The sequence below is a fragment of the Mus caroli genome, chromosome 4 (assembly GCF_900094665.2).
Source record: "Mus caroli chromosome 4, CAROLI_EIJ_v1.1, whole genome shotgun sequence".
Taxonomy (NCBI): Eukaryota; Metazoa; Chordata; class Mammalia; order Rodentia; family Muridae; genus Mus; species Mus caroli.
The window spans coordinates 2672914-2698656 of record NC_034573.1 but is presented as its reverse complement, the minus strand read 5'-3'; the positions used below and the strand labels follow the sequence as shown (position 1 = coordinate 2698656).

The 25743-nt window shown below is 42.4% G+C and overlaps 1 protein-coding gene across 1 annotated transcript in view; it reads left to right on the top strand.

Moving 5' to 3' along the window:
* Positions 1-25743, top strand: part of Nsmaf (neutral sphingomyelinase activation associated factor) — a 54525-nt gene that overhangs the window by 20771 nt on the left and 8011 nt on the right. Inside the window, exons 10-27 of the mRNA XM_021160709.2 lie at positions 2583-2712; positions 4532-4603; positions 6064-6172; positions 7600-7776; positions 9311-9390; positions 10301-10391; positions 10499-10562; positions 11949-12000; positions 12091-12211; positions 12601-12732; positions 13271-13313; positions 13811-13974; positions 15381-15489; positions 16814-16872; positions 20192-20259; positions 20947-21014; positions 21424-21547; positions 23233-23316. Of these exons, the coding sequence (XP_021016368.1) occupies positions 2583-2712; positions 4532-4603; positions 6064-6172; positions 7600-7776; positions 9311-9390; positions 10301-10391; positions 10499-10562; positions 11949-12000; positions 12091-12211; positions 12601-12732; positions 13271-13313; positions 13811-13974; positions 15381-15489; positions 16814-16872; positions 20192-20259; positions 20947-21014; positions 21424-21547; positions 23233-23316 (1747 nt within the window). The remainder of the gene's footprint in view (positions 1-2582; positions 2713-4531; positions 4604-6063; positions 6173-7599; positions 7777-9310; positions 9391-10300; positions 10392-10498; positions 10563-11948; positions 12001-12090; positions 12212-12600; positions 12733-13270; positions 13314-13810; positions 13975-15380; positions 15490-16813; positions 16873-20191; positions 20260-20946; positions 21015-21423; positions 21548-23232; positions 23317-25743) is intronic.

Genomic DNA, 25743 nt, shown 5'->3' with positions numbered 1-25743 from the left:
TGCTTGCTCGCTGCTCACAGCTCCAGACAGATGTTTGCTCTTGTGAGTTTCTGGACTTTGGTTGCTTGCAACCGAGCAGATCCTGCTGGTCACAGACTTCTTGTTCTCTGTTCCCTCACATTCTCTTTCCTCTGCTCCCTCATCTTAGCCCCTTGTTTCTCATGATTAGGACGTGTACCTGCCTCTTGCTCCTGGATAACTGGGCTTTCTGATTTTAGCTTAGCTGTCAGTTCTTCAGGAGAATCTTTCTTTGGCCCTCAGAATTGCCTAGAGTACTTTCCTATCATTCCCCACAGGGCCAAAAAAGTGCACTTACTGTTCTAATGGTTTTCACATTGATTTTCTTAGCTTTATTAAGCATGCAATACATTTTCTGAAAATAATTGTGCTTTTTTATTATTCCAGTCTTGGGATATATTTCATTTCTTGCCTTATATTAATTAGATGTGGGCTACTTGCCTATATTTTTATGTCATACTCTTCTGTATTTTATCTTTATAATAACTATTGATGCCTGGTGGCAAAACTGTCTATAACTCCACTTCTAGGGGACCTGAACTCCTAGGGTATCAGGTACACACGTGCAGTACACAGATATATATGAGGGCAAGATTCATGAACACTACAGGGAATAAGTGAATCTTAAAAAAAATTAAAAAGTGGTTCACTTTGAAAGTTTTAATTTACTTATCCTGAACCCAAAATGTTATACTGAGGGATTTAGAGAGGAATTTTTGTAGTTATAAAATGAGATATTCTAATTATGTGCATAACTAGAAATGTATAAAATTTTTAGGATGTGCATTTCTAAAAAAAAGGAAAGTAAACTTGCAAACATAAGCTTTCATTATATTTTTGAAGAAATGCCTCTTATTGAAGAAATAGGGCTATATTTTCCCTACTTTTTATGTTGAAAAGTTTCAAATTCTGACAACCTTAAAGGATAATCTAATGAACACAGATATCCTATGACTTATGAGTTGTATGTTTGTTAATGCATTTCCAGTTCCCTTTGGATCTTGCCGTGCTCCTTGGCACATTCATGCCACTGCTCTGCTCCTCCATTTTATTTAAAGCTTATGTCTGCTTTTCTGATTTCTTTCTCCAGCTTATAGAGAGCAAAGGAGGCTTCCTGTAGCTGCGAGTAGCAAGGCTGTAGGAGCAGGCATCAGACTTTCTCTTGTTACAGTAGCACTTCATCTTAGAAGGTCCCCACTTAGAAGGACTTAGAACTGCTTCAGACCCGTTTCAGTCACCCATTTTGTAATTAATGCTGCCAGTTCTTCCTTTGCCCATAGGTGGTTAGAAGTATGTTGCTTAGTTTTCACACAGCTGAGGATTTTATAGCTATCTTTCTGTTGCTGGTTATTAATAATTGATCAGAAAACATGTTTTGTATTTCACTCCTCTGGTGTTTGAATTTGTCTCATAGTCCAATGCATGGTCGCTCTTGGTGAATATTTCCTGGTTCCTGGTAGGAACCTTATACAGTTCTTGAGTCCCTTTCTGCAGTACAGTTCCCTTTCAGTTGGCTGAGGGTCCTTCCAAGGGTGCAGACCATTGTGGTCCTTGCTTGATCCATTTGTCATTTGCTGGAGAGACACACTAAAGCTGACAGCGACAATTGTAGAATTACTGGAGCTGTCCAAGCCTAGAGACTGTCTCATCCCTGTGAAGCCACCCTCCTCCTGCCTCTGACCTGTTGGTCTGTTCCTTCCCTCTTGCAGTCAAGGTCATTTAAATACGTTTGCTCTCTTGGGTTTCTGATTGGGTCTAAGGACTCATGAGGACTGATCCACTTGCCAGTTGATTTCGATCATTAGGCGAGAACTTCAGGGGTCCCTTCGAATTCTCACATACTCAGTTAGAGGAAAGTTTGTGCCGTGGAAACGAGATTCTTTCCTTAGTTATCACGGTGCCAGGACTGAGCCAGGCTCCTGCATGGTCAGCGCTGCTCTAGCACTGAGCTGCACTTCTAGGCCCCTGAGATTTACTGTTAATCCAGTTATTTAACAAAGTAATCACCCAAGAATATTGATAATTTAGTTGTTTCCACACTACTTTTTTAAATTCACAAATCAGAAATGGAGTTATTTTTTAGTTAAGCATTTTAGGAGTAGAAAAGGCATCTTTGAGTGGTTTTATGTAACTGACCTAAAAGCAATTGTAATTATGTGTTCTAACCCTGATAAAGTAAGTGTGCTAAGGGTGAGGTCTTTCTATGTGGCCCAAGCTCCTGTCTCAGCTTCCCCCTAGTGCTGGCATAAAAGGTAGCACCGCTGCTCTCTAAGTCGGCTCTAAAAGTAGGTCTTACCAATATAAAAGTAGGAAGTCACATGATGTAGGAAGAGCTTCAGGACTGACCATTTAGGAGACATTTGTTTCTGTGATATGTAAGCTCTTCAATTAATTAAGAAGCCAGGCCTCCATTGTGCCATTTGAAAGCATGTCAAGCTTATTTAAGCAGTCACTTGATGACTGTAGTGTTTCGACAGATAAGCAAGCTCACTCACACTGAGGTTAAGCCTAGGCAGTGGATTGGTTCCTAACTTTTCTTACTTTTTCTGGAAACATCTTTGCAGGTTCCAAAGTGTTTCTGAAAAGCTGCACATGGAGTGCAAAGCAGAGATGGTAACGCCTCTAGTGACGAACCCTGGGCATGTGTGCATTACAGACACCAGCCTGTATTTCCAGCCTCTCAATGGGTACCCGGTACGTAGATCTCGGGGCCATGTACAGTGCTTGCTTCTGTCTTTGAGCTAAATTTTCCAGGAACCTGACATTATAATTACTATGCCCTCACATCTTGGGGAAGGTCAAAGTCACTTGACAACCCTGTATAGCAGTGTGACTTCCTAGTGCCCTGTCTAGTTGGAGTAGGTGCACACTCCCCTGGATTTCAGCCATTCTGAAGGACCTTGTACCCAGTAGTGTGCAAAGAAAGTCCGCCCCTCCTGACTATGGATGAGACTTCTCCTTCTGCTGGGAAGCTCAGGGTAAGACAATCAGGAAAGGCTGTGGTGAACGAGAAGCTGATGGGGAGAGGGGGACTGCTTGCTTCTCTTTCACTGCAGACAGTGGGTCTCTGGCTTCCGTGAGTGGTGGTGTAAGGTTCTCACAGCTAGTGTGGCATCATGTACGATGCCACACTCAGGAGCTGTAGGACCCCTCCCCTCCCACCATCTAGGAAACCATCTTCTCTTTGAGAAGAACACTAGACCTAAAACTATGCCAGGAAGTGAACACAAACTCAGATCTCTACACCAACACTAGTAGAGACTCACTGCGTATCCAGAGATGGGCCTTTTCTGTGTGGGCCATGATAGCAGGACAGGTCCCGTCTCTCGTTTGCAGGGAACCTTAACCACAGGGGATGGGCGTTTTCTGTGGAAGAAGAGTATGCCCTGGAAATTGTCTAGGCTTCATTGGCTCTAAACACCTCAGACATGGTGTCATAACAGTTTTGTTCACTAGATGGCGGCACATACTGGGCAAAGTTTCCAGTGACATAGCACATGGCTGGCTGGCTTTGTGTTCTCTGATACTGGCTGCTACTGTTACTATTTTTGGTCAAAAACTTGCAAAAAATGTATGGCACCACAGCCTCGGGGGACACAGTGCACATGTGTTTATTACTAACCCCTGGCCAGGCTTCCTCACTGTTGTATAGCCTGGCTTTCCTGTCACCTGCGAGCAGGAATGTTGGAGCTCTGCCCTTTACCTAAGCATACAATATTTTCTAATTTTGACTCTCTCTTATTACAAGTTCCAGAGAATCAAAATTTTTTCCTTTAAAAAGGTAACAGCTTTAATTATGTTTTAATTTATGAGCTTTAATACTCTATAATATTAAGGAGATGAAAAACATAATTCTTTAAAATAAAAAAGATGATAGGGAAAAGCAAGCCCTAGAGAAACTCAGGGCTGGAGCAATAATGGTTCAGTAGTTAAGAGCATGTGCTGCCAGCCATCAGGACCAGAGCTAGAACCTTGGCACCCACAGCACATGGCATCCCACGCATACCAGCAACCTCTCCGCAGAGTGGAGACAGGTTCAGAGAGAGACCCTGCCCCAACAGATAAGTGGAGAGAGAGAGAGAGAGCAAGAGGCACCTGATGAGTCCTCCTGGTCTTCACATATGAGTGAAGATACATGTAGCCCTACATACTTAGGTGCCTGCAGACACTCTAAGGTATACCGACAACCAGACAGACAGACAAATAATTTTCTAAAAGAACAGACTTTTTGAATAGCTATTTATGCTTATTCCTGAATGTTCCACACTATACACTAACCCTTGTGATACCTGAAAGATGAAGGTACCATTTTCATCTGAGATTACTGACCAGGGTTAGAAATGTGTCCAAGCTAAATGTGAAACCAGGTATGATTTGTTCAAGATCTCGCCTAGGTGTTTACCTGCAGCGCACTGGGAAGGCAAGGATGGAGTTCTCTTCCCAAGAATCAACCAAACAATTTCTAACTGAGCTACAGTTGTGACACTTGACACTGTCTTTGTGCTTTTTAAAGAAACCTGTGGTCCAGATAACACTGCAGGATGTCCGGCGCATTTACAAAAGGAGGCACGGCCTCATGCCTTTGGTGAGTTCAGTTGCCTGAGGGGGATTGTCACATCTGCAGTGTAGCGGCTGAATGACTTATAGGCCACTGCACAGGCCTAGAAGCACACATGTGCAGTCTGTGAGCATGTGGAAGCTAGAAATTGATACAGGAATAACGTTTCTGGAAATAAGAGGTTCTATTGCAGAAAATATTTTTTTGTTCAAAGAGCAAAACACTGGAGAGTTCTCCAGCTTCTTCCTTGTGAGTTTTCAGAGCTTCTGGCCTGAGGCTAGACCAGTGTTTGCAGAGCAGTCCAGTGTGCCTCCCACCTTGTACCCACTGTAGCTGGGTCTCAGAGTGAGACTGGGAGGACCCTCAAAGTCCTTTAGTACAGTGAGAGCGAACAGACAACCAGCCACAGCGTAGCCCTTGAGCTCAATGAAAGAGAAATGGGGAAGACAACCATTAAGGCATTCGGCTGCCTCTTCCCACCACGTCCCTCACTGTGCACACAGCACACTTACCTTGGTCTCTCATAGGCATCTTAGAAGTTAATCACCATGGAGGAGATGAGGCCTCGGTGTTCTGAACTGACGTCAATATAAATTCATTTTCTCTTGCAGACTATAAGTAGTTTGGTTTTGTACTTTTAGGTTGTAAAATTCAAGCACTTTGCTACCTATTTTCTGTCCGTTTGTAATGTTGGGAGAAAAGCAAGGAAAACAGATCTGATTAGAAAGCTGTGCTCTTGCTATAGGCCAGCACTGTCAGCAGAGCAACGAGATTCCCATTGGTTCGGCTCTCTGGCTGCCGGCCGGAGGCACAGCTGCTGTACAGACACAGAAAGCAGCTGTGAATCCAGGATTCACTCCCTCGCTTCGCTAACTAATGCCAGGAGGCAGAGCCTGGGACCCATCTGGGCTCTCCTGGTTGTCCTTTCCCATCTTACTTTGCCAGCATGGTGCCCAGAAAGCTTACCACTTTCTTTTCTCTCAAGACTTGGCCTTACTGTACTGACCAGGTGGCCCAGAACTCATGCTCTCCTGCATCAGCCTCCTGAGTGCTGAGAACACATTCTGCTCATAGGTTTTTTTAAATAACCATAATTGAATGGGCTATTTGATTATTATTTTGTTATGTTTCATGGTTATTTAATATATACAAGAAAGCTAAACATTTATATCCAGGAAAGAAATGTGGGATAATTGGCCATCTAATTTTAAATTTCAGAGTTGTAAACTCATAGAAACTACTGTCAGTAGCAGTGTTTGCTACCAAAGAGAATTGCATTGTTTGCCTAAGGTATATCTCTTCATCTTAAGGAGTTTTAAGACCACAAAGATGAATATAGGGACACATATCCTTGAATCAAATTATAAATATAAACAAGGTCGAAAACTCAAGCGTATAGATGCTTACCTGACTTTTAAGATTATGTACATATGTGATTTCAGGATGAACATGGTACTATTTGTTTATTTTTTTTTCTGAATTTTTAGGGCTTGGAAGTGTTTTGCACAGATGACGACCTGTGTTCCGACATATACCTAAAGTTCTATGAGCCTCAAGACAGAGATGACCTCTATTTTTATATCGCCACATACCTAGGTTTGCTGGTCTCTTTGTGTCTATTTATTAAAGATAGTTAAGCACCTAAGAAGCTGGGACAGCAAATAAGAGAACAGACACCACTTTGCCATAGTTACACTTGTTTGTTCTCTGACATAATATTTTAAAAACAAGAGAAATGTGAATTTATTCTGGTAATAGTTCATTTGTGTGTTTTTAAAGCTCTGGATGAATGTGTTTAAATAAGTCCCCATTTTAATGACCTCCAACTTGAGTGAGTTACAAAGAGTCTACTCAAGTGTTTTTATGTCCGGTCACGTCATGATTTAATTTGTGAATACCAGACCAGAGGGTGTTCTAAGGTGGGAGAGGATGTTTGTGTAGGTGAATGCCGAGGGAGGTTACCACCAAAGCCGCTCGCTCCTCTGCTCTCCAGCCGCCACTCCTTCTGTCTGAACTCACTTCTAAGTTTGTTCAAGCTTTGCCCAAAGGGCCCAGAGCTAGAATAAAGAAATGTTTCATGTTTTCAAGCCTTTCCTGGTAGTTAATTAGAAACTTGGTAAAAAGTAAGTGAGAATACAGAAATAGCCAAACAGCATAGGTAGGAGCTAAGTCGTTTGATATATCCCGGGAAGAGGTTAGATGCAGAAAAGCAGAGTTTTCTAAACAAAATGGCAAACCCACTCATTTGTGGGAAAGTTGAGTCATCCCAGCCTTTCTAAATCCAAAATTCTCACTAACAGGCCATTTTTCCTTCCTGTTTGTTCTGGTTTGACACTTAGTCCTGTTGCAAAATCCCCCCTTTTTCTTTGGAGTTTTGTTTTTCTGGAGTTCATAGCGAACATGTAGTAGGCAAACTGGCAGCGGCCCACCTCTTCAGAATCTACAGAAAGCTTGATTAAGCCCAGGTGGTTTTGTTATGGCTTCATAAAAAATGTGGGGGCAGTGTGTGCAAGTGGCCATGTTTCTTTTTTCCTTTTCTTTTTTTTTTTTTTTTTTTTTTTTTTTTTGGTTTTTTGAGACAGGGTTTCTATGTATAGCCCTGGCTGTCCTGGAACTCACTTTTTAGACCAGGCTGGCCTCAAACTCAGAAATCCGTCCCGAGTGTTGGGATTAAAGGCGTGTGCCACTACGCCTGGCTGGCCATCTTTCTTAAAACTGTCCAAACCCAGCACGTTCTGTAGAACTCTGTGCTACTCACTGTGGACTTGTCATCTGTTATCACACAATACTTGTGTATTCATGGCATATTCTCAGTAGTTGTAAAGTTATGTAATGTCTGGGAGTGGCTTGGTAGAAGTTCAATATACTTGATAACTTCTTTTCCTGGATCTGTTTGAGAACAAATGAACAATTGAGAAGCTCGTAGAAGGAGCCACACTCAGTAGGCTTGTTCCGACACATTAAGTCAAAGCTAGCCAGTGCCCTGCGAAGGGCAGTGACTGCCAAGGCCCCTCTCCCCTCAGAACACCACGTTGCAGAACACACTGCGGAGAGCTACATGCTGCAGTGGCAGCGAGGGCACCTTTCCAACTACCAGTACCTGCTCCACCTCAACAACCTGGCCGACCGCAGCTGCAATGACCTGTCCCAGTACCCTGTGTTTCCATGGATAATAAGTGATTACTCCAGCCCAGAGCTAGGTGAGTGCAGCCATGCATGGGTTCCAACGAGGAGCTGCTTCCAAAGGGAAGCATGTTGTGTTAGTTAGGATTTACTGCTGTGAACAGACACCATGACCAAGGCAAGTCTTATAAAGGACAACATTTAATTGGGGCTGGCTTACAGGTTCAGAGGTTCAGCCCATTATCATCAAGGTAGGAGCATGGCAGTATCCAGGCAGGCATGGTGCAGGAGGAGCTGAGAGTTCTACATCTTCATCTGAAGGCTGCTAGTGGAAGACTGACTTCCAGGCAGCTAGGACGAGGGTCTTGAAGCCCATGTCCACAGTGACACACCTATTCCAACAGGGCCATACCTTCTAATAGTGACACTCCCTGGGCCGAGCATATATACACCATCACAGGTGTGATTCCTTTTATATCATATTTTATTATAGAACAAACTTGGGCTCATTTCAGTTTTCTCAACAAAGACTGCCAATTTCTATTTCAAAATATTAGACAAATGTTATATAGTGTTTTATGTGTATTTACACATTTGCGAAGGTCATACATAAAAAATAAGTGCATAATTTTAATTCAGTCTTCCTGTTATTATGTGTTGTAAGTGACAAGTTTTAAAATATTTAAGTTTCTCACTAAAAATTTTAAGTTAGTTCATTATTTTAAATTTACATTGAAATTTTAAATACCAAAAATAGAAAACTAATAATCAGTCATGTACTATGGAACATTTAATCACAGGGGGAAATGGAAGTCATCCATAGTCATTACGAGAGGTGACTGCACTCAGGCAGGAAATACCTGAGAAACCCAAGTTACCGGAAGGAAGGTTGATTTCAGCCCATGCTTTCAAAGGGTGCAGTGATCATACCAAGGAGGTATTAAGCAGAGTCAGGAGGCATGCCAGCCAGGAGGCCTGGCAGCCAGGAGGCAGAGAAAGAGAATATGGCAGAGGGCTAGGAAAGACACAGCCTGGAAGCCAGGTCCCTAGCCACCTTCTCCAAAGGCCCCGCCTCCTACTTTTCACTGCTTTCGAACAATGACATCTTATTAGGGATGAACTAAAGGATCAGTCCATTCATTAGTATGCAACCTCCTCATGCCACGGAGAACCCATGTGGGGTTCAGAGGACACTTTTGTGGGAGTCAGCCCACGCCTTCTACCATGTGGGTCTAGGGATTGAACTCTGGTTGTCAGGCTCCATGGCAGGTGTCTTTAACCACAGATTCATTTGACCTGTTGCAAAACAAAAAAACCCCAAAACCCTATATTCTGGGTATCTCATATTTACAAATGTTACTTTCAAGTAAATGTAGTTTTGTTTCTGGATTTTTTTGTCTTTGTTTTGGGTTTGGGTTTGGGTTTTTGTTTGTTTATATGTTTTATTATTTTTGTTTGTTTACTTGTTTGGTTTTGCAGCTCTATAAATAATACAGGTGCTTACTACTTGTGGATTTATCTCAGGTTTCAGAACTATTTTATAGAAGCAAGTGTGAGCTTGGCTCATTTCAGGAGAGTAATAGTATAATGCTACTGTGTTCATATTCACAGATTTGTCAAATCCTGCAACCTTCCGAGATCTTAGTAAGCCAGTGGGAGCCCTAAATCCGGAGCGACTGGAGAGACTGCTGGTACTGTGTGGGGCTCTTTGCTTCTAAGCAGCATTGCAGGTCATGGCCTGTGCTTACTCAGTAAATGAAGCCCAGTCCCTAGACTTAGGTGTGCTGGGGCAGGACATCCTCACCCTTTTGCTGCTGTGCCCACTGTTCCTGTGTGCTTTGCTTTAAATTGGGAAGTGGGAGGATAACCTACTTGAATTATTTTCATGCAGATCTTGTTTGATAAATTGCAAAAGCAATGCACAAATGTAGTGTGTATTTTCATATTCTACTTGCCTTTAGCTCTGAGAAGTGACTGCACTACCAGTCTCCTCCCACCTTCCCTTGAATCCAAAGATAAAAGACACACACACAGTTTTTTCTTTACAACTTGCATTCCTAGAACAGTTGTTGGGTGCTACTGTCTCTTACCGGGAAGAGCATGCCCTTACTAATTTCTCATCTCTGTCTCTCACCTGCCCTAAACATCAGTTGCTAAACTCCCCTGACCACCCACCAGTAGGAGTAGTCTGTCTGGCCACTCCGGTTTGAGATCTCACATGGTTGCCTGGTTTTCCTCTCTCCAAAGCAAGGTGAACTCTATCTCCTGCCTTGCATCCCATTCCTAGCTCCAGGGACCCGGAAGTCCTGCTTGTCACTTCTGCCCAGCAGTTGACCCATGACTTTCGTTACTGACAGATCAAGAACCAATTGGGGAACAGGACCTTTGCATCAGACCCTCTCCTACACACAAAATTACATCTGTTTTGTTGGATGTCAGCACCATCAAAACCTAGAAAAGCAGAGTCCGCCTTCTCATTGTCCCTCTGCTGTTCCTAAGGCAGGAACGGGGAACAGTGTATCCCGATCTCTGCTAAGGGTTGACGCCTCGGGCAGTTCCTGTCTCAGAGTCAACACGGGGCTGTTTATTCTTTTGTTGTAGACTCGATACCAGGAAATGCCTGAGCCGAGATTCATGTATGGGAGTCACTACTCTTCTCCAGGCTATGTGCTCTTTTACCTCGTTAGGATCGGTAAGGCTCGGGCATCAGTGGCCATCCCTAAAGCCCCAGTGCACTGTTCAATGTTAGTTCTCAGATAACTCTACAGTCTGACTTAACCCTGATTTTTCCCCCTCTAGCACCAGAGTATATGCTGTGTCTACAAAATGGAAGATTTGATAATGCAGATAGGATGTTTAACAGGTTTGATAAAACATTTCACCATTTTTAAAACTTTCTGATTATATATGTACAGTATGCTTTTTAAAAATTGTATGTATAAACAAAAGTAAGAAATACAAAACCTGAAAGGTCTGGAGCCATATTCCTTTAAGTCTCAAGAGACATAGTCGGTCAGATCTTTGTGAGTTCTAGGCCCACCTGGTCTACATACAGAGTTCTATGACAGCTAGGGCAACCTAGTAAGACCTCTCTTAAAAACAAGTTGTTTCTTTCAAACTTTTCATAATGTGTGTGGATATAGGAAAATACACATTTTTAATTATTCTAATTGTATTTTATGCATATGAGTGCTTGCCTACATTGTCTGCATGACCACCATGTGTATGCTGTGCCCGCAGGAGCCAGAAGATTTTTCTGGAACTGGATTTACAGACAGTTGTGAGCCACGATGTAGGTGCTAGGAATCCAGCCCACATCTTCTAGAGGAGTAGCAAGTGCTCGTAGCCACTGAGCCATCTCTAAAGCCCTAGAACAGATGTTTATTTGTCTTGTTTTGTTTTGAGACAATTTCTCTGTGTAGCCCTGATTGTTTTGGAACTCAATCTACCTTAGACCAGGGTGGCTTCCAATTCTGAGCTTTACCTGCCTCTGTCACCCAATTGCTGACATGTGCCACTATGTGAGGTTAAAGAACAAAGTTTTAAATGTAGATGTTTTTTTCTCCTGTCCTGCGCAGGCTGAGCAGTTTTTTTCCCATACTATTTTGAAATAATGCTTTTAAAAATCACTATGTCATGTTTTAAACTATACCCTAATTTACTTAAACTATTATTCTCTATTGAGCAATTAGATTTGTCTCCCCAATTTTTATTATTCTTAATAATTCTGCTATGGTGAAAGTGTTAAAATTGGCTTCACATTTATATGATTAACATTTCCCTATCAGAATACAAAAAGTGAACAAAATCCCTTTGTGTCTCACCATGACTGTGGTCTGATCTTTTCTGGCGTCACAAAGCAGTTGCTATCTATGGTATCATCTAGGATGTGCGCCTTCTACGGCAGTGTGCATGTGGTGGTGTGAATGGTGTCCCCTAGGGGCTAGCGAGTGTAGTTCCCATGGCAGAGTGCTTATGGTCCTGTGGGGTGGGCTTGGTTCACTCTTCTGTGGTCTAGTGAAGTGCCACCAACCCACTGGGACATATTTTTCTTTTTGGTCACATGGATGTTAAAAGTTGTGTCCATGAGAAAGCTAGAGCAGCAGAGCCTGGAATAGTAGGGGTCAGTGGAAGGATGCAGAGCAGACCTGGAACTGTAGGGGTCAGTGGAAGGGTGTAGAGCAGAGCCTGCTGCTGCTGCCGTCTCCATAGCTCGGGTTTATCAGCACAATACTTTCTTCATGTCTAGTATTGCAGAAACCTGGAAAAACTGTTTGGATGGTGCAACGGATTTTAAAGAGGTGAGTAGCCTCGGAAGCTGGTGATCTATAGGGTTTTGGTTTCTGAATGCTTTAAAATACGTTTGTATATCCCCAACCTGCACCTTGCAGTTGATTCCAGAATTCTATGATGAAGACGTCAGCTTTTTGGTCAATAGTCTGAAGCTGGATCTGGGAAAGAGACAAGGCGGGCAGATGGTTGATGATGTGGAACTTCCAGCCTGGGCCTCAAGTGAGTGCCTCCTGAGCATGCTGTCCCAAGTGCAGTGCAGTTGTGCTATTCTTTGTTGTAGGGTATTGTTTGTGAGTTTTAAATATACCTACCTAATTTAACTAGACTCTGTCTATCCCAGTCAGAAGTGTGCTGAGTCTACATTGCAAGGAGATTGATATATATTTGACAGGTCTAAATGTTGTAAAAATGGTTCCTGCCACTCTTTTTAGAAAAAAAAATATGTAAGATGAAGAATAAAAGTCATTAGAAGTATGTATATCTTTAAAAGGAAAAAACATAGAAGCATGCATGTCTTTCCAAGTTTTATACACACATGGATAAGTATAAGAAATGAAAAAAAATACAACAAAGATGGCCTAAAATTCTGGTGATGTCTCCTCTGACAGGTCCCCAAGACTTCCTGCAGAAGAACAAGGATGCGTTGGAAAGCGGTTACGTGTCTGAGCACCTTCATGAGTGGATTGATCTGATATTTGGCTATAAGCAAAAAGGGAATGAGGCCATAGGGGCCCATAACGGTATGTGATATTGGCTGACATTTCACTTAGTGTCTTGTGAGAATGTGGGCACACAGGCTAGAGTCCCAGACCTCAGAAGGCTGAGGAAGGGAGAACATGGGCTCAGAACCAGTCTGGGCTGTGTCCAGACTCTGCAAACCAAGTAGACTCTGTGATAGAAGAGTGCCAGCGATGCCTGTGAAGGCCAAAGCAGTCTGCCTCACTGGCCTCAGTGCTTACTGCCTCAGTTTCTCCATCAGGAACGAGGTACTTGACTGACCCAAGTGAGGTGCAGCCACTCCAGTACTGTGACTCATGCTTCTCTAAGGGAGAAGGTAATGCTAACCAACGAAGGTACAAAATAACAGCCCAGCATGGCTTCCAGTACAGCTTTGCGCACAACATAACAACACATTAACATTTACTCAGTTTGAACATTAGTCTGTTTCACAGATGAAAATAATTTCTTTGAACACAGGTTTAAGTTGCTTACATTCTGGACAGAGTATATATAACTAAATGTACACTTTTTTCAATAGTGTTTCTATCTCTCCTTCAGTGTTTCATCCCCTGACCTATGAAGGCGGTGTAGACTTGAACAGGTATGTAAAAGTTTACAAGGGTTTTTGTTTCACTATAAAACAGTTCTATCTGAATTATTAATATATGTATTGAGAAGTTAAATTATGAAATTATTTATGTCTTGCTTTCAAGGTGCTAAAACACAGAAAGTGGGGGCCAGAGAGATAACTCAGCAGTTAACAGCACTGTTAACTCACTGCTGTTGGAAGGATTTGAGTTTGATTCCTAGCACCCATGTTTGGCAACTCAGAGCTATGAGGAACTCCAGCTCTGAGGAACCTGGTGCTCATTTCTGGCCTAGTCAGGTACCCATACATGTGTGGCCCTCCCTCACACACATTCACAAATAAATAAAAATAATAGTAATAAATCATTTAAGAAAGAACGTACTACAGAAAGGTGTATGAAGTTTAGTCCTTGCCTGTAGTGGCTTTGTGAGGTTTTGTCTTCCAGCTGATCTGCATTGTTTGAACCCGAACCTTGTGCTTTATATAATCTTCTATAATTCTCCCTAAAGCATTGAGGATCCTGATGAAAAAGTAGCCATGCTGACCCAAATTTTGGAATTTGGGCAGACACCAAAACAGCTGTTTGTGACACCACATCCTCGAAGGATCACCCCCAAGTTTAAAAGTTTGTCCCAAGCCTCCAGCTACAACGCTTCTCTGACAGACTCCCCAGGTGAGCCTTGTAAAGAGTGAATGTAGAGCGGCCTTTTTTCTGTCTTTGTGATTAACATGTTTCTGAAGAGTTTTGAAGCAGAGATTAAACATGGACTCCTGAGTTGCTCAGAGATGTCTGCCTTTGTAGGAGGTATTGGCTGCTTCAGTGGCAGAGGCCTACCCTGTAGTACATGCCCAGCCTTGGGCTCAGCCCCAAGCACCACAAAACAAACAAACAAACAAATACACATGTTTGTTCTACTCCTGTTTCTGTTCTAGGTTGTTTGTTGAAAGGAATGAAGTCACTTCTTTTCTGGTCATTTATTATGACTATGATTTCCCTGGATCCTTCCTTTTCTGTGGTTTTAAAGCTACTGCCCCATGCTGTGCAATACTGGCAGATATATACTCCCAGATGTGCATGCTTTAACAGTCACCTACACCATACTTTTCTAGAAAAGACCTGCCCTGGCCTTGACTCTGCCAAAGCCACATACAGGTCTTGAATTCAGCTCAAACTGCTTTGCTTTTTAACTTGGATCTCTCCTCTCCTCTCCTCTCCTCTCCTCTCCTCTCCTCTCCTCTCCTCTCCTGTCTCTCTGTCTTTTAACAATTTTCTGTTAACATGTGGCAAGTGTATATAATCTCCTCTCTCCAGGCCCCGTGGCTGCTAAGATAAACTTTAAGAAAGGAGGGGTCATGCACCTCCATCCACATAACCACATTTCTTATCTCACAGAGCCTCCCAGGAGGAGCCACGTGATGTCCCACAGCCTCTCATCAGCAAAGCATTTTCTTTCCTTCCAGTTTTGTCTCATGACACCCAGGCATGCTGAGCCTTTCAGGCATGCTGCTACAAGAATAGCTAAGCCCCACCTCCAACCCCGTCCTGTGAGGGCTTGAGAAGGGCAGCCTAAAGTGCCATGTGAAGACATGCAGGGTGGTCAGGTGACTGTCATCTTCCCTTATTCACCAACCCTAACCACCATCGTGTGACCCCTGGGACAGGGTAAATGTTCCAGCTTGTCTTCCTGCAGAAGTGAGAGTGCTACTTCTCCCCTTGAGGAACAAGAACCCATCCTTGAGTTCTCATTTTCTTTCTCCTTCTCAAAACCAAAATAAAGCATCAGGGTTCCTAAGCAACTGTTGGGTTGTCCAAAGGAAGGGGCTGAGAAGGAAGTGGCCACTCAGACTTTTATTTCCTGTGATGCCTAAGCAACTGGTCAAGTCAGGACTTTGCAAACACTAGGAAGCCTGGAGCTCTCAAGGCAATGGTTGATGTAAAATTGTTTCCTTGGCTAGTATTGGGCTGTATGATAAGTGCCTTGAAAGTGTATTTTCCTTAACATTGATAGAGTATCCTGTGGATCTGAAACAGTTGCCATTCTATAGTTTCCTGATTCGCTTAGCACCTGTTTCATGTAGTTTCTCCAGGGGAGGAGTCCTTTGAAGACCTGACTGAGGAAAGCAAAACTCTGGCCTGGAGTAATATCACCAAGCTGCAGCTACATGAGCAGTACAAGATCCACAAAGAGTAAGAGTGCCTCGAACAGCTTCTCATCCTGCAGTCCTCCCGCAGCTCCGAGATTTACAGTACAGTTCGTAACAATACCAAAAGTACACTTAAGAAATGGCAATAAAGTAATAAAAATAATAAAATAATGCTATAGTGGCGGCCACCAACACTTGGTGAACTGTGTTAAGGGGTCATAGCGTTAAGAAAGTTGAGACCACCTAGTCTGTTTAAAAGCTGGGAGTTTGGCATGGGAATGAACTGTAAAAGACAGTCACATGGGAAAGTGTCCATCTAATGTTTCCTTCATTGGTTCTGGCCTTCAAAATGTCTATGCAGATTTGTGAAGTCAAGGTAGCATAGGAAAATGAGTTTGGGTCGCCATGCTCTCCCGTCCTATCACTGCTGTCATATGGTGTTCTGGGATGAGGTTAGCTGCACACAGCCTGTAGTGTTGTACCTCTAAGCTGTACATACCACCCCTCAAATCTTAAGAAGTGGGAAATTATGGAACAAGCACGTTTGTCATCAAGCTTTGAACTTACTGATAGTGTAGGAAAAGGTACATCTTAAAAACATATTAATAACAAGGCCAGCATGGCCATGCAGTTGTTGAGGTGGGAATTTAGGTTCCTAGAGGCCAAGTGAGAGCCAGGCTGGTAGGGTGGCCATCTGTAATCTCAGAACTCAAGAAACAGAGCCAGAGGGTCCCTAGGCAAGCTGGCTAGCTGGAGAGTCAAGGAGAGACCCTGCCTCAATAAAGTGAGTGGAGAGCCATCAAGGGAGACATCTGACATCAACTGTGGGACTCCACATGCACACACCCCCAAAGATACATGCTAGCTTCTCTTAACTGCCCCCCCAAAGGCATCTAGGAAGCGACCATGTAGTCCAAGACAATGCAGTGAAGGTGTGAATAAACCTCTAGTGCTTATACAAGTAACAGTGATTGACCTCAGATGTTCTTTAAAGGGGGCTACTAGACCCACATAGATACACATTGGCAGACATTAGAGACAGTGTGTTCCGATGGAAAGAAGCCAGCAAAGGTAAAGAGTTAGTGTCACCACCTTGGGGATGGTCAGGTAAGGCAGGATTGTAGGAGAAACAGTTTCCACTTGCCAGGCATTGTTCAGCATTGTCTGCTGCAGCTTGGAGAGCAAAGAGGGGGAATGTTTTATAGTAGCAGGGCAAAAGTGGCCATTGCTAAGGATTGGCTTGTAGTGGCAGGGACATGTGGAAAACAGTCCAAGTGAAGAAGCTACACAGACAAAATGAAGGAAGCCTAGAAAAAGTGTCCTCACACACAGCCGGCGGTAATCCTTGAAACTTTGCTTCTCAACAGGGCGGTTACAGGGATAGCAGTGTCTTGCAATGGCTCTTCAGTCTTTACCACCTCCCAAGGTATGTTTGTCTTCCTGCCTGAAAAGCTCGTTAGCTGCGAGCACAGAATCGGAGCCGAGCTGTACTGGCATGTGCTGCTTCCATAGAAAATAGACTAGAAAATGTTTGTTGTAGTTTGCCAGAAAAGGGAAAGCTTCCTGACGCTGACATGGTTGCCTGGATGAAGTCACAGGCAAGAATTGTCTCTTGCTATGGTCTGGCTTACTTCTGACTACCTTACTGCAAGAGGTTCCAGGTCTGTTGGTGGCCTACAGAACTCAGAATGGTGTGGAGTAGTAGCCAGGGCGGAGGCTGACCTGGGCTGTTGTGGTGGTGCATGTTAGCTTGTGGAGTGCAGGTTTGCTGCTAGTTTTACCTTGATATTCAGCATATAGCTCTATTTTTTTTGTAGGATATAATATGACATTGAATACTAATATTGATAATTTACCTGTGCCTTATTAATAAGACTTAAAACTATATCTTAATGATACATTAGACTTTGGTTACCCTGATCTATGAAAACATTAGCAGTATTCATCTCATACAGCACGTGTGTTTTCCTGGAGGTGTGTCAACATCATTAATTGAAGTGTGTCCCAGTGGAAAGGGAATATAGTTGCTGAGCTTTAGCATCAGGACAGCCAGTTCTAACAGAGCTAGTGATTGTTTCCTCTTCTTCAGTCCTAGATTCCCACAGGAAACTGTAGTTTCCACACATGATGTTTAGAAATGATACTGTACAGCTAAGCACATCCAGTAGATGAGTCCCCGCTACCACATTCTGTTACTGTGCTGTGTCATCTGTGGCATTTCATTCTCTTCACATACCTCCTGGGAGTCTGTAAAACAGAACTCTGCACAAGGTATACAGAATGAATGTATAGGATGCCACATTGAACACATCAGGGAACCAACAGTGCCACTCTGGAAGGAGGAGGACAGCTGGGTTTTGAAGATTTTCAGCACTGTGTTGACCATTAAGCAGCCAACAGACAGTTATGTCCTTTAACAAAGGCTCTAGTGATGTGGTTCTCAAACTTGTGACCCCTTTTGGGGGTCAAATGATCTTTCCACAAGGGTCATATACCAGATATCCTGAATAGCAGATATTTACAGTACAAGTCATAACAGTAGCAAAATTATAGTTATGAAGTAGCAGCAAAATAATGTGATGGTTGGGGTCACCACCACATGAGGAACTGTATTAAAGGGTCACAGCGTTAGGAAGGCTGAAAACTAGTGGTTAGCAGAGTTTCTCTGACATCGCTTGTCAAATTTTTCAGACATCTGTACCCATGTGGCCTTGTGAACCATGAGCTTTATATTTATGGCCATCAGGCTTCAGGTCTTCCCCAGCTTAGTAAACACTACCACTGCTTTGTGGATTTGCTAAATAAAAAGGATGCATTTTTGTACAAGTCAAAATTGTGTTTTTGTTTCGATTCCTGAAGTTTTAATTTTCAGGATTCATATTTCTGGCTTATATACTTACTGATATTTGCCTCAAGGTTACGATTTCTTCCTCAGATGCACGGTAGGCTTAGGTTTTGTGAACATTCATGGGACACCACCACCTATGAGATTAGCACTTATGTTGTCTTTAACCTGGCAACTTCTAAGTAGGAGAGCATCCTTGGTTTTGAGAAAAGTGTTGTGGCTGCTTTTGGTTTTGAAAAATGATCAAATTGTCTTCAGTAGATTTTGTGGTGAGCGCTCAGACCTGCCTAAAAGAATCAAAAGCAAATTGGAAAGGTGTCCCAAGATTAATGCCATCTCTCAAGAAAAGGTCCCATGCTGTTGTGTTTTATCTTCTGTGTTTGTTCTCAAGTTAGTGACCAGGAAAGTCTTCCTGAGGTTTCAGGTTTATATATTTTCATGAATTCAGTTGCAAAGATTAGGTTGAAATATGAAGTTTTATTGTAGAGAAGAAATTTATTCAAAGTTCGTTCTAACAGTGTACCATGTTGGCTATCTAGAAAGTAGGTTATGCATGATGGAATATCTGTATCAACATTCAAGTAAGTTGTAAGTCTTGGGTTTTATTTGTAGAACTAAAGGTTATCTCTGAGACTTTTGCCCCCATGATAGGTGACTGCTCTGTCATTGAGCCTCTCTTCTGGGTTCATAAGAGTTTGTGTTGGTGAATTTGCACAGGATCTCTTAGTCAAGGACATTAGACATTTGGGTAGCTTATGTTATTTTTTTTTTCAAGGCAGGGTTTCTCTGTATAGCCCTGGCTGTCCTGGAACTCACTCTGTAGACCAGGCTGGCCTTGAACTCAGAAATCTGCCTGCCTCTGTCTCCCCAGTGCTGGGATTAAAGGCGTGCGCCACCACACCTGGCTCAACATTTGGGTATCTTAATTCCTGCATTATTAATTATTACTACAATTCTTTTATAAGTTAGTCGTTCTCCCAGCCAGTGTATGCACTTGATTGGCATCTGAGCTGCCACGGGGCCTGAAAGCATTTGACAGGCACATTTACAGCTCTTATTGTGTCTGCACCCCTGATCCCTTCCAGGTTTATCTTCAACCTTACCTTTCTTTTCACCTCCATCTGGTAGCTTTATAAAACAGGGGTGTGTTGGGCTAAGCTCAGGATTTTCAGTACCTGCGTTAGGCACTGTTCCCTATACAACAAATCATTTCTCTTCCTCAGTAAAGGAAAAATAAATAAAAATAAAAATACTTCTCATCTGTAAGTAATTTGGAACAAGAATGTCACTCTATAATTAGGCCATTCATTTTTAAAAACTACTTCTATTGCCAAAATCTTTGTTTTCTTAAAATAAAAATTGGACCTGCAGAGATGGCTCAGTAGTTTAAAATACTTGCTACTCTTTAGAGAACATGGGTGTGGTTCCCTGCACACACATCCTAGTCTGTGTAACCATCTAGAACTCCAGTTCTAGGGAAGCCAACACTCTTTTGGCCTCACACACAGCGGGCACACATGTATTATACACATACATGCATGCAAAAACAACACACACACACACAAACCTGTAAATCTTTCTTAAGCTTTGTTTTGATATTAAGGTTTCTGCCAACCCTCTTCTGTAACTTTGCACTCACTTATGTGTGGGGCTTCCCTGAGTCTCAAGAAGGCCTTTAGAAATGTCCTACTATACTATATCTGTGCTGCAGTTGTGGGGTTTCAGCTGATCATGAAGTTATTATACCTACTAGAATCTTACTGTTGGCAAGGTCTCAGACTATTCAATATATATACTTAGTTCTCGGTGAAATGTCACTGATGCTGCCCTCTAACAGTTAGTAAGGCCACTATCCTTTGGCATCTTAGGAAATCTTTCATGTCTATGTTCTGACTCTTAGATTCCACTTTGAAGATGTTTTCTAAGGAATCCAAAATGCTACAAAGAAGTATATCATTTTCCAATATGGTAAGTTCATTTATCAGTGTTATGGTAGAAGTTCATTGAGGATTTGAGCATTTGCCTAGAATGTGCAAGGCCTTGCCTGAGTGAGTCTTGGATGTGGAGGGAGGCTTGGCATAAGGAAGGGAAGGGAGGGAGGTAGGAAGGAGGGAGGGCTTGTTTCTATGTGCTTCTTTCTAATACTAGAGTGATTTCATTTTAACCAAAAATCTTGAATACTCAGTAGAATTCTCCTTAATAAGTCTATCTTTTCTTTTAGCTATTCGAAAAGAAATATTTCTGTACTACTTAAATACTTTAGGTTCAGTGCTATAAAACAAGTTATTAAAGAATGTGCCTTATTTTTAAGGTCAATTCTCCAGGAGATTTTGAACTTTCATTAGGAACAGTGTATAATTTGCATAGCCACATGTCTGCAAAACAGAGAGGGGTATTTCATTCTTATGAATCTATTCCAGATTAGCCACATTACTCCAGCCCTGTGGGAGCACGAGAGGCATCAAGATGGGTCAGTGTATTTCTGGCAAATTTGAGCATTTGGGAGAAAGCCCTACATCTAGACTTAGCCAGCTCTGGGCCCTGGGTAGTTTTGAGGAAAGCCACTATAGAAAGAATTTGATATCAATCTTATCATACTAGTGAAGGATCTACTAATTATTACAAATGATTGATATCAACTCTTTTATATTTCAGGCTTTATCATCTTGTTTACTTTTGCCGGGAGACACCACTGTCATAAGTTCTTCTTGGGATAACAACGTGTATGTATCCGTGCCTGCTTCTTTGTGATTAATTCTGCATACTTCATGGCTGTCTCCCATGTGGATAAGAGGGATAAAAGGCCTTTCACGAGGAGACACACACTGGAGATGAGGACAGTATTACTGGATTCAAATGCCATTGTTTTAGTGTAAGAATTTCTCCAGTTAGAATCTATTTTTCTAACTTTTAAACTCAGGTGAAATATAGCTAAGACAGTTGAGAAATAATCTAATTTCAAATTCAAATTTTGAATTTTTTTTACTTAATAATACAAGAACAAGAAATTTGTAATTCCAGTATGCTTCAGCAGTATAGAATTTAAGAAACAATATTTGTTACTTAAATGCATGTTTAAGAATCTTAAAATTAAGCTTGGATATTATTTTAATAGTTGTTGTTATCTTTTAGCTATTTTTATTCCATAGCATTTGGAAGACGCCAAGATACACTGATGGGACATGATGATGCTGTCAGTAAGATCTGTTGGCATAACGACAGGCTGTACTCTGGATCTTGGGACTCTACTGTGAAGGTTTATATACACTTAGTAACTGAAAATGTTGGATCATAAACTATTGCGAGCCATTCAGCTTCCTATCAAAATAGTCAATCACTTCACTTTTTCAGAAACTGTGTAAATAATATATAAAGATATATTACTATTGCTTCTTCTTAAATATATTGTTTTATTTTTGATAGTTTGATACATGCAGATAATGTATCTCGATCATATCCAACACAAATCTCCTTTCCTTTTTACCCTGGACTCTCCCAGTACTTCCCCCTCCCATCTTCAACTCCTCCTCCTCTTCTATTAAACCCAGACTCCAATTAGTGTTTTCTGCATGGAAAATGGATGTAGGCCATCCACAAGAGCTTGAGTAACCCATCAGATGCCATACCTGGGAAGGAAAATGGCACCCCCACCCAACAAGTTGCCAATAGTTTCTTAGCTAAGAATAGAACGTCATGGGGACCCATCTTGTTCATGATGGGATATTGTGGAAGTCGAATGCAGGTAACCACAGCTGTTGTGAGTTCATGAGAGCCATAGCCCCGTCACATCAAGAAGACAACATTTCATAACACTCCTGCCCATCCTCCAGATGGTTAGGGCCTTTGTGTACTTCAGGGAACATCTTCTCTGACCCAGGTTGAGGGCAGCACCTACCAATGGGTCTAAACATATATTTAGAAGGCAGATTGGCAACTTGGATCTTCAGCAAAACAGCAATATTAGGCTTTCACCTAAGACCCTGGACTTCCCCAGCTGTGGGCTTTTGACCAGGTTAATAGGACAAGACATGAATTCCTCCCTCTAGAGTAGGCTTCAGATCCAGTCGGAAAACCATTGTTGTACAAAGTAGGCACACTTTGACTGGAAGGTCAGTCTAATAGCACACAGGGTCCAGTGACTGACACTAAAAGCTAGCCAGCAAAGAAGAAATTTCTAGGTCGTTTCCAACTTGATTTCCTATATCCTTCAATACAAGTGTGTTGTGTCTTCAATAAAAATAGGGTTTTACTATGCATTTTTGTGCAGTGTGTTCACCTCGGTGTTGACAGGCATGTTGTTCAGAAACAGAATCTGAACAGAATCTTGTTTGATGACTGGAACTACTAGTTGATCAGTTAATCCTATCAGTGCAAGTAAAGTTGAAGAATCACTGAAAGATCAGTGCGTTTAGATGTGGAGCAAGCATCCGTGTAACATTCACTGTTTCTGTGCTCCAGGATGCCACAGGCCTTTTCTTCTCTTATATGGTCTTCCCATGCAAGCCACTCCAGTGCTCCTTAGGTTTCTAGTTTGATTCTGTGTACAAGAAAAAAAAAAGAAAGAAGAAGGAAACAAAAACTCTTATGTTCTTTGCAAAGTTTGTCAGAATTTTTTCTCCAGCCTTATAGATGTGTTTCCTGTATACAATTTTAGTAACTTGGAGGTTCAGGTTAATGTTCTTGAAACATTATTAGACACCACCACACTTCCGTGTTCACATTCCCTTGATTCACACAGTGCTTCAGCTGCACAGAGCAGCACATTCAGGGGCTGGGCATGGACAGAGGCGGGTGTGTGCTAGCGGGGAAGAGGCCCAAAGGGCAAAGCTGGACCTGGCCCAGCATCTACTGGCAGGCAGGCTGGATGGGAGGTTTTTTCAAATGTGTTGAGAATTTTGTATTAAGGTTTAAAAACCCCTTCTGCAATGTGCTCTGTCCTAGGTGTGGTCCGGTGTTCCTGCAGAAATGCCAGGAACAAAAAGACACCAGTTTGACTTACTGGCTGAGCTTGAACATGATGTCAGCGTGAGTCCAGCAGCAGAGCTCTAGGTCCAGAGCGGGGTGGGGCGGAAGTACCTGGCTTTGTGTGTGGTTTTCCCCCTCCCTTTTTCATATTAGAGACTATAGGCAAACTCTTTGGAAGACCTGCTAGGTATTTGATTCTGCCTTCCTTTCCCTCTCTAATTTGTTCCTTTGTACATTCCCCTGAGAATTAGCTTCTGTTCCTAATTAATTTTCAAACTGTCAGTTCTAAGGTGGGACGTAGTATCTTCATGTTTTCTGACCTAGAATGTGAAGGGACCATCTGTTCAGGAGACACAATACCCAAAGCTAAAAACAGTGACAAGCTGTCTGGGATGGCCAACAGTGCACAGACTTGTAGCAGAGCCAAACTAAAGCTTGTTCCTGGTTTGTTTGTTGTTGGTGGTGGTTTTCTGTTTGTTTGTTCGTTTGTTTTGGAGTCATTCTGCTGTTTCCTGGGCTATAATGTACAGTACTGCTTTGTTCAGCAGCCATGGATTGATGCTAAGTTTTCAGTCTCCAGATACGAGGTTAAAGATACTTAGTATTCAATTCAAGATGGGATTCAAATGGAGAGATTCTTTGTTCCATAAAGCCTTCAATCACGGGTCAGTCCCACTGCAAGCAGTTTGGCACCTCTGTATGACTTATTACTCAGAGATAACTTTTTAAGATGTTTTTAATTGAAACAGAATCACATCATTTTCTACCCCCCTTTCCTCCCTTTAATCCCTCTCATCTAACCTCCCTTAAGTCCCTATCAAGTTCCCCCTTTCAAGTTGATAGCCTCTTTTTAAAAATTGTTAATACTCATAGGTATATGTGTATGTACAAAAATATATAAATTCATCCCGCTGAGTGTGTTGTGTTGGTGGAGTGTAGATGGTTTCAAGGCTGACTGCTCTGCATTGAGCACCAGCCACACAAGGCTCATCTGTGGGAGAGGCTAGTTCTCCCTCTCCAGCAGTCCTCAGTTGCTTGTAGTTCTTCGTCTAGTCATGAGACCCTGTTTAATTTCCCTTCTGCACATTAGCATGTCCATGGCTAGTGCCACTGTTCCAACCTTGTTTATGCAGCCATTTTCTCAAAGAGACGATTTCACAGGCAACTTCCTGGTATCTTGGCTCTTACGCTCTCTGCCCTATGTTCCCTGATTTTTCCTTGAGCCATAGATTCAGGAGCTGGGATATAAATGTATCCACTGGGGCTGGGTTTCTTACACTCTATTTTCTGTGATGGTCCCCATGTGCTGTATTGTAAGAGAGGGGTGGTAATTGTACTTATCTTTGGGTATTAGGATAAGTTTAGAATGTAGGAACAAGTTACCAAGTCATGACCTCACTAGTCCCCTACTTTAGGACTGTCCGAGCAGTGCTTCCCCCTGTTAAGAAGGCCTTAAGTCGAATGAGATAGCTGTTGGTTGGCACTGATATGGGAGTGCCACTTACTGTGCTCGCTCATATCTTACCATGCCGTAATTGTCTTGGTTCCCAGGCACTGCAGCTGGGTAGGACTATTCAATGGCTTCCCTCCCTTGGCAGCTTGTATAGTAATTTCTTGAACTGTGGAAGCAAGGCCACAAGAAAGGAGTTTTCAGATCAGATCCAGCTCAAGTCATCTGAGTTATGTGTCTTACCTACAGTGTGGAGGTGTGGAGTCTTCAGGAATAAGAGTCCACCCTCAACCCCTGAGAGGCACCCAAGAGCTATATCAATAATCTGTATTATTTGAACAGTCACTTGGACTACCGTAACCATTCAAAAGGCAATTCTGCCTGCCTGGACTAGAGTATTTGTTAGGCTATGATTCTGTGGGGAGTACTGTCAGTCCAGGTGGCTTAGTGTGTGTGTTTGTGTGTGTGTGTGTGTGGATACGTATGCTTTCGTATTGTGTATAATATTGTGTATAATTTTATCTCAATATAGTGTAATATTATTCCTTTATCAAACCACCTTGGTATTTGCCCCTCGTCTCTACTTCCCTATTGACCTCCCTGAGCTGGAGCCACTTCTTCATATTCTATTTCGCATTCCACCTATACCTGCTATCCCTCCCACACACCTACGGTTCCTTTACATTTCCCTGGTTTCTGTTTTATAGACTCACATCTGAAGATTTCGAGCTAGGAACTGCAGATGAGAAAGAACACGCGCCATCTGTCTTTCTGAGTCTTGGTTTCCTCACTCAATACAATCTTTTCTAGGTCCATTGTTTTACCTGCAGAGTCATATTCCTTTACAGCTGAGTAGTATTCCATTACGTAACTATCACATAAGTAGCATGTTTTCATTATCCCATTATCTGCTAAAGGACATGTACACTGTTTACATTTCCTAACTACTGTGAATAGGGCACTAACGGGCATGGCTGAGCAACTGTCTATGGCACAGGATGTGGGTCTCTTTTGGGCATATGCCAAAGAGCTTGGTC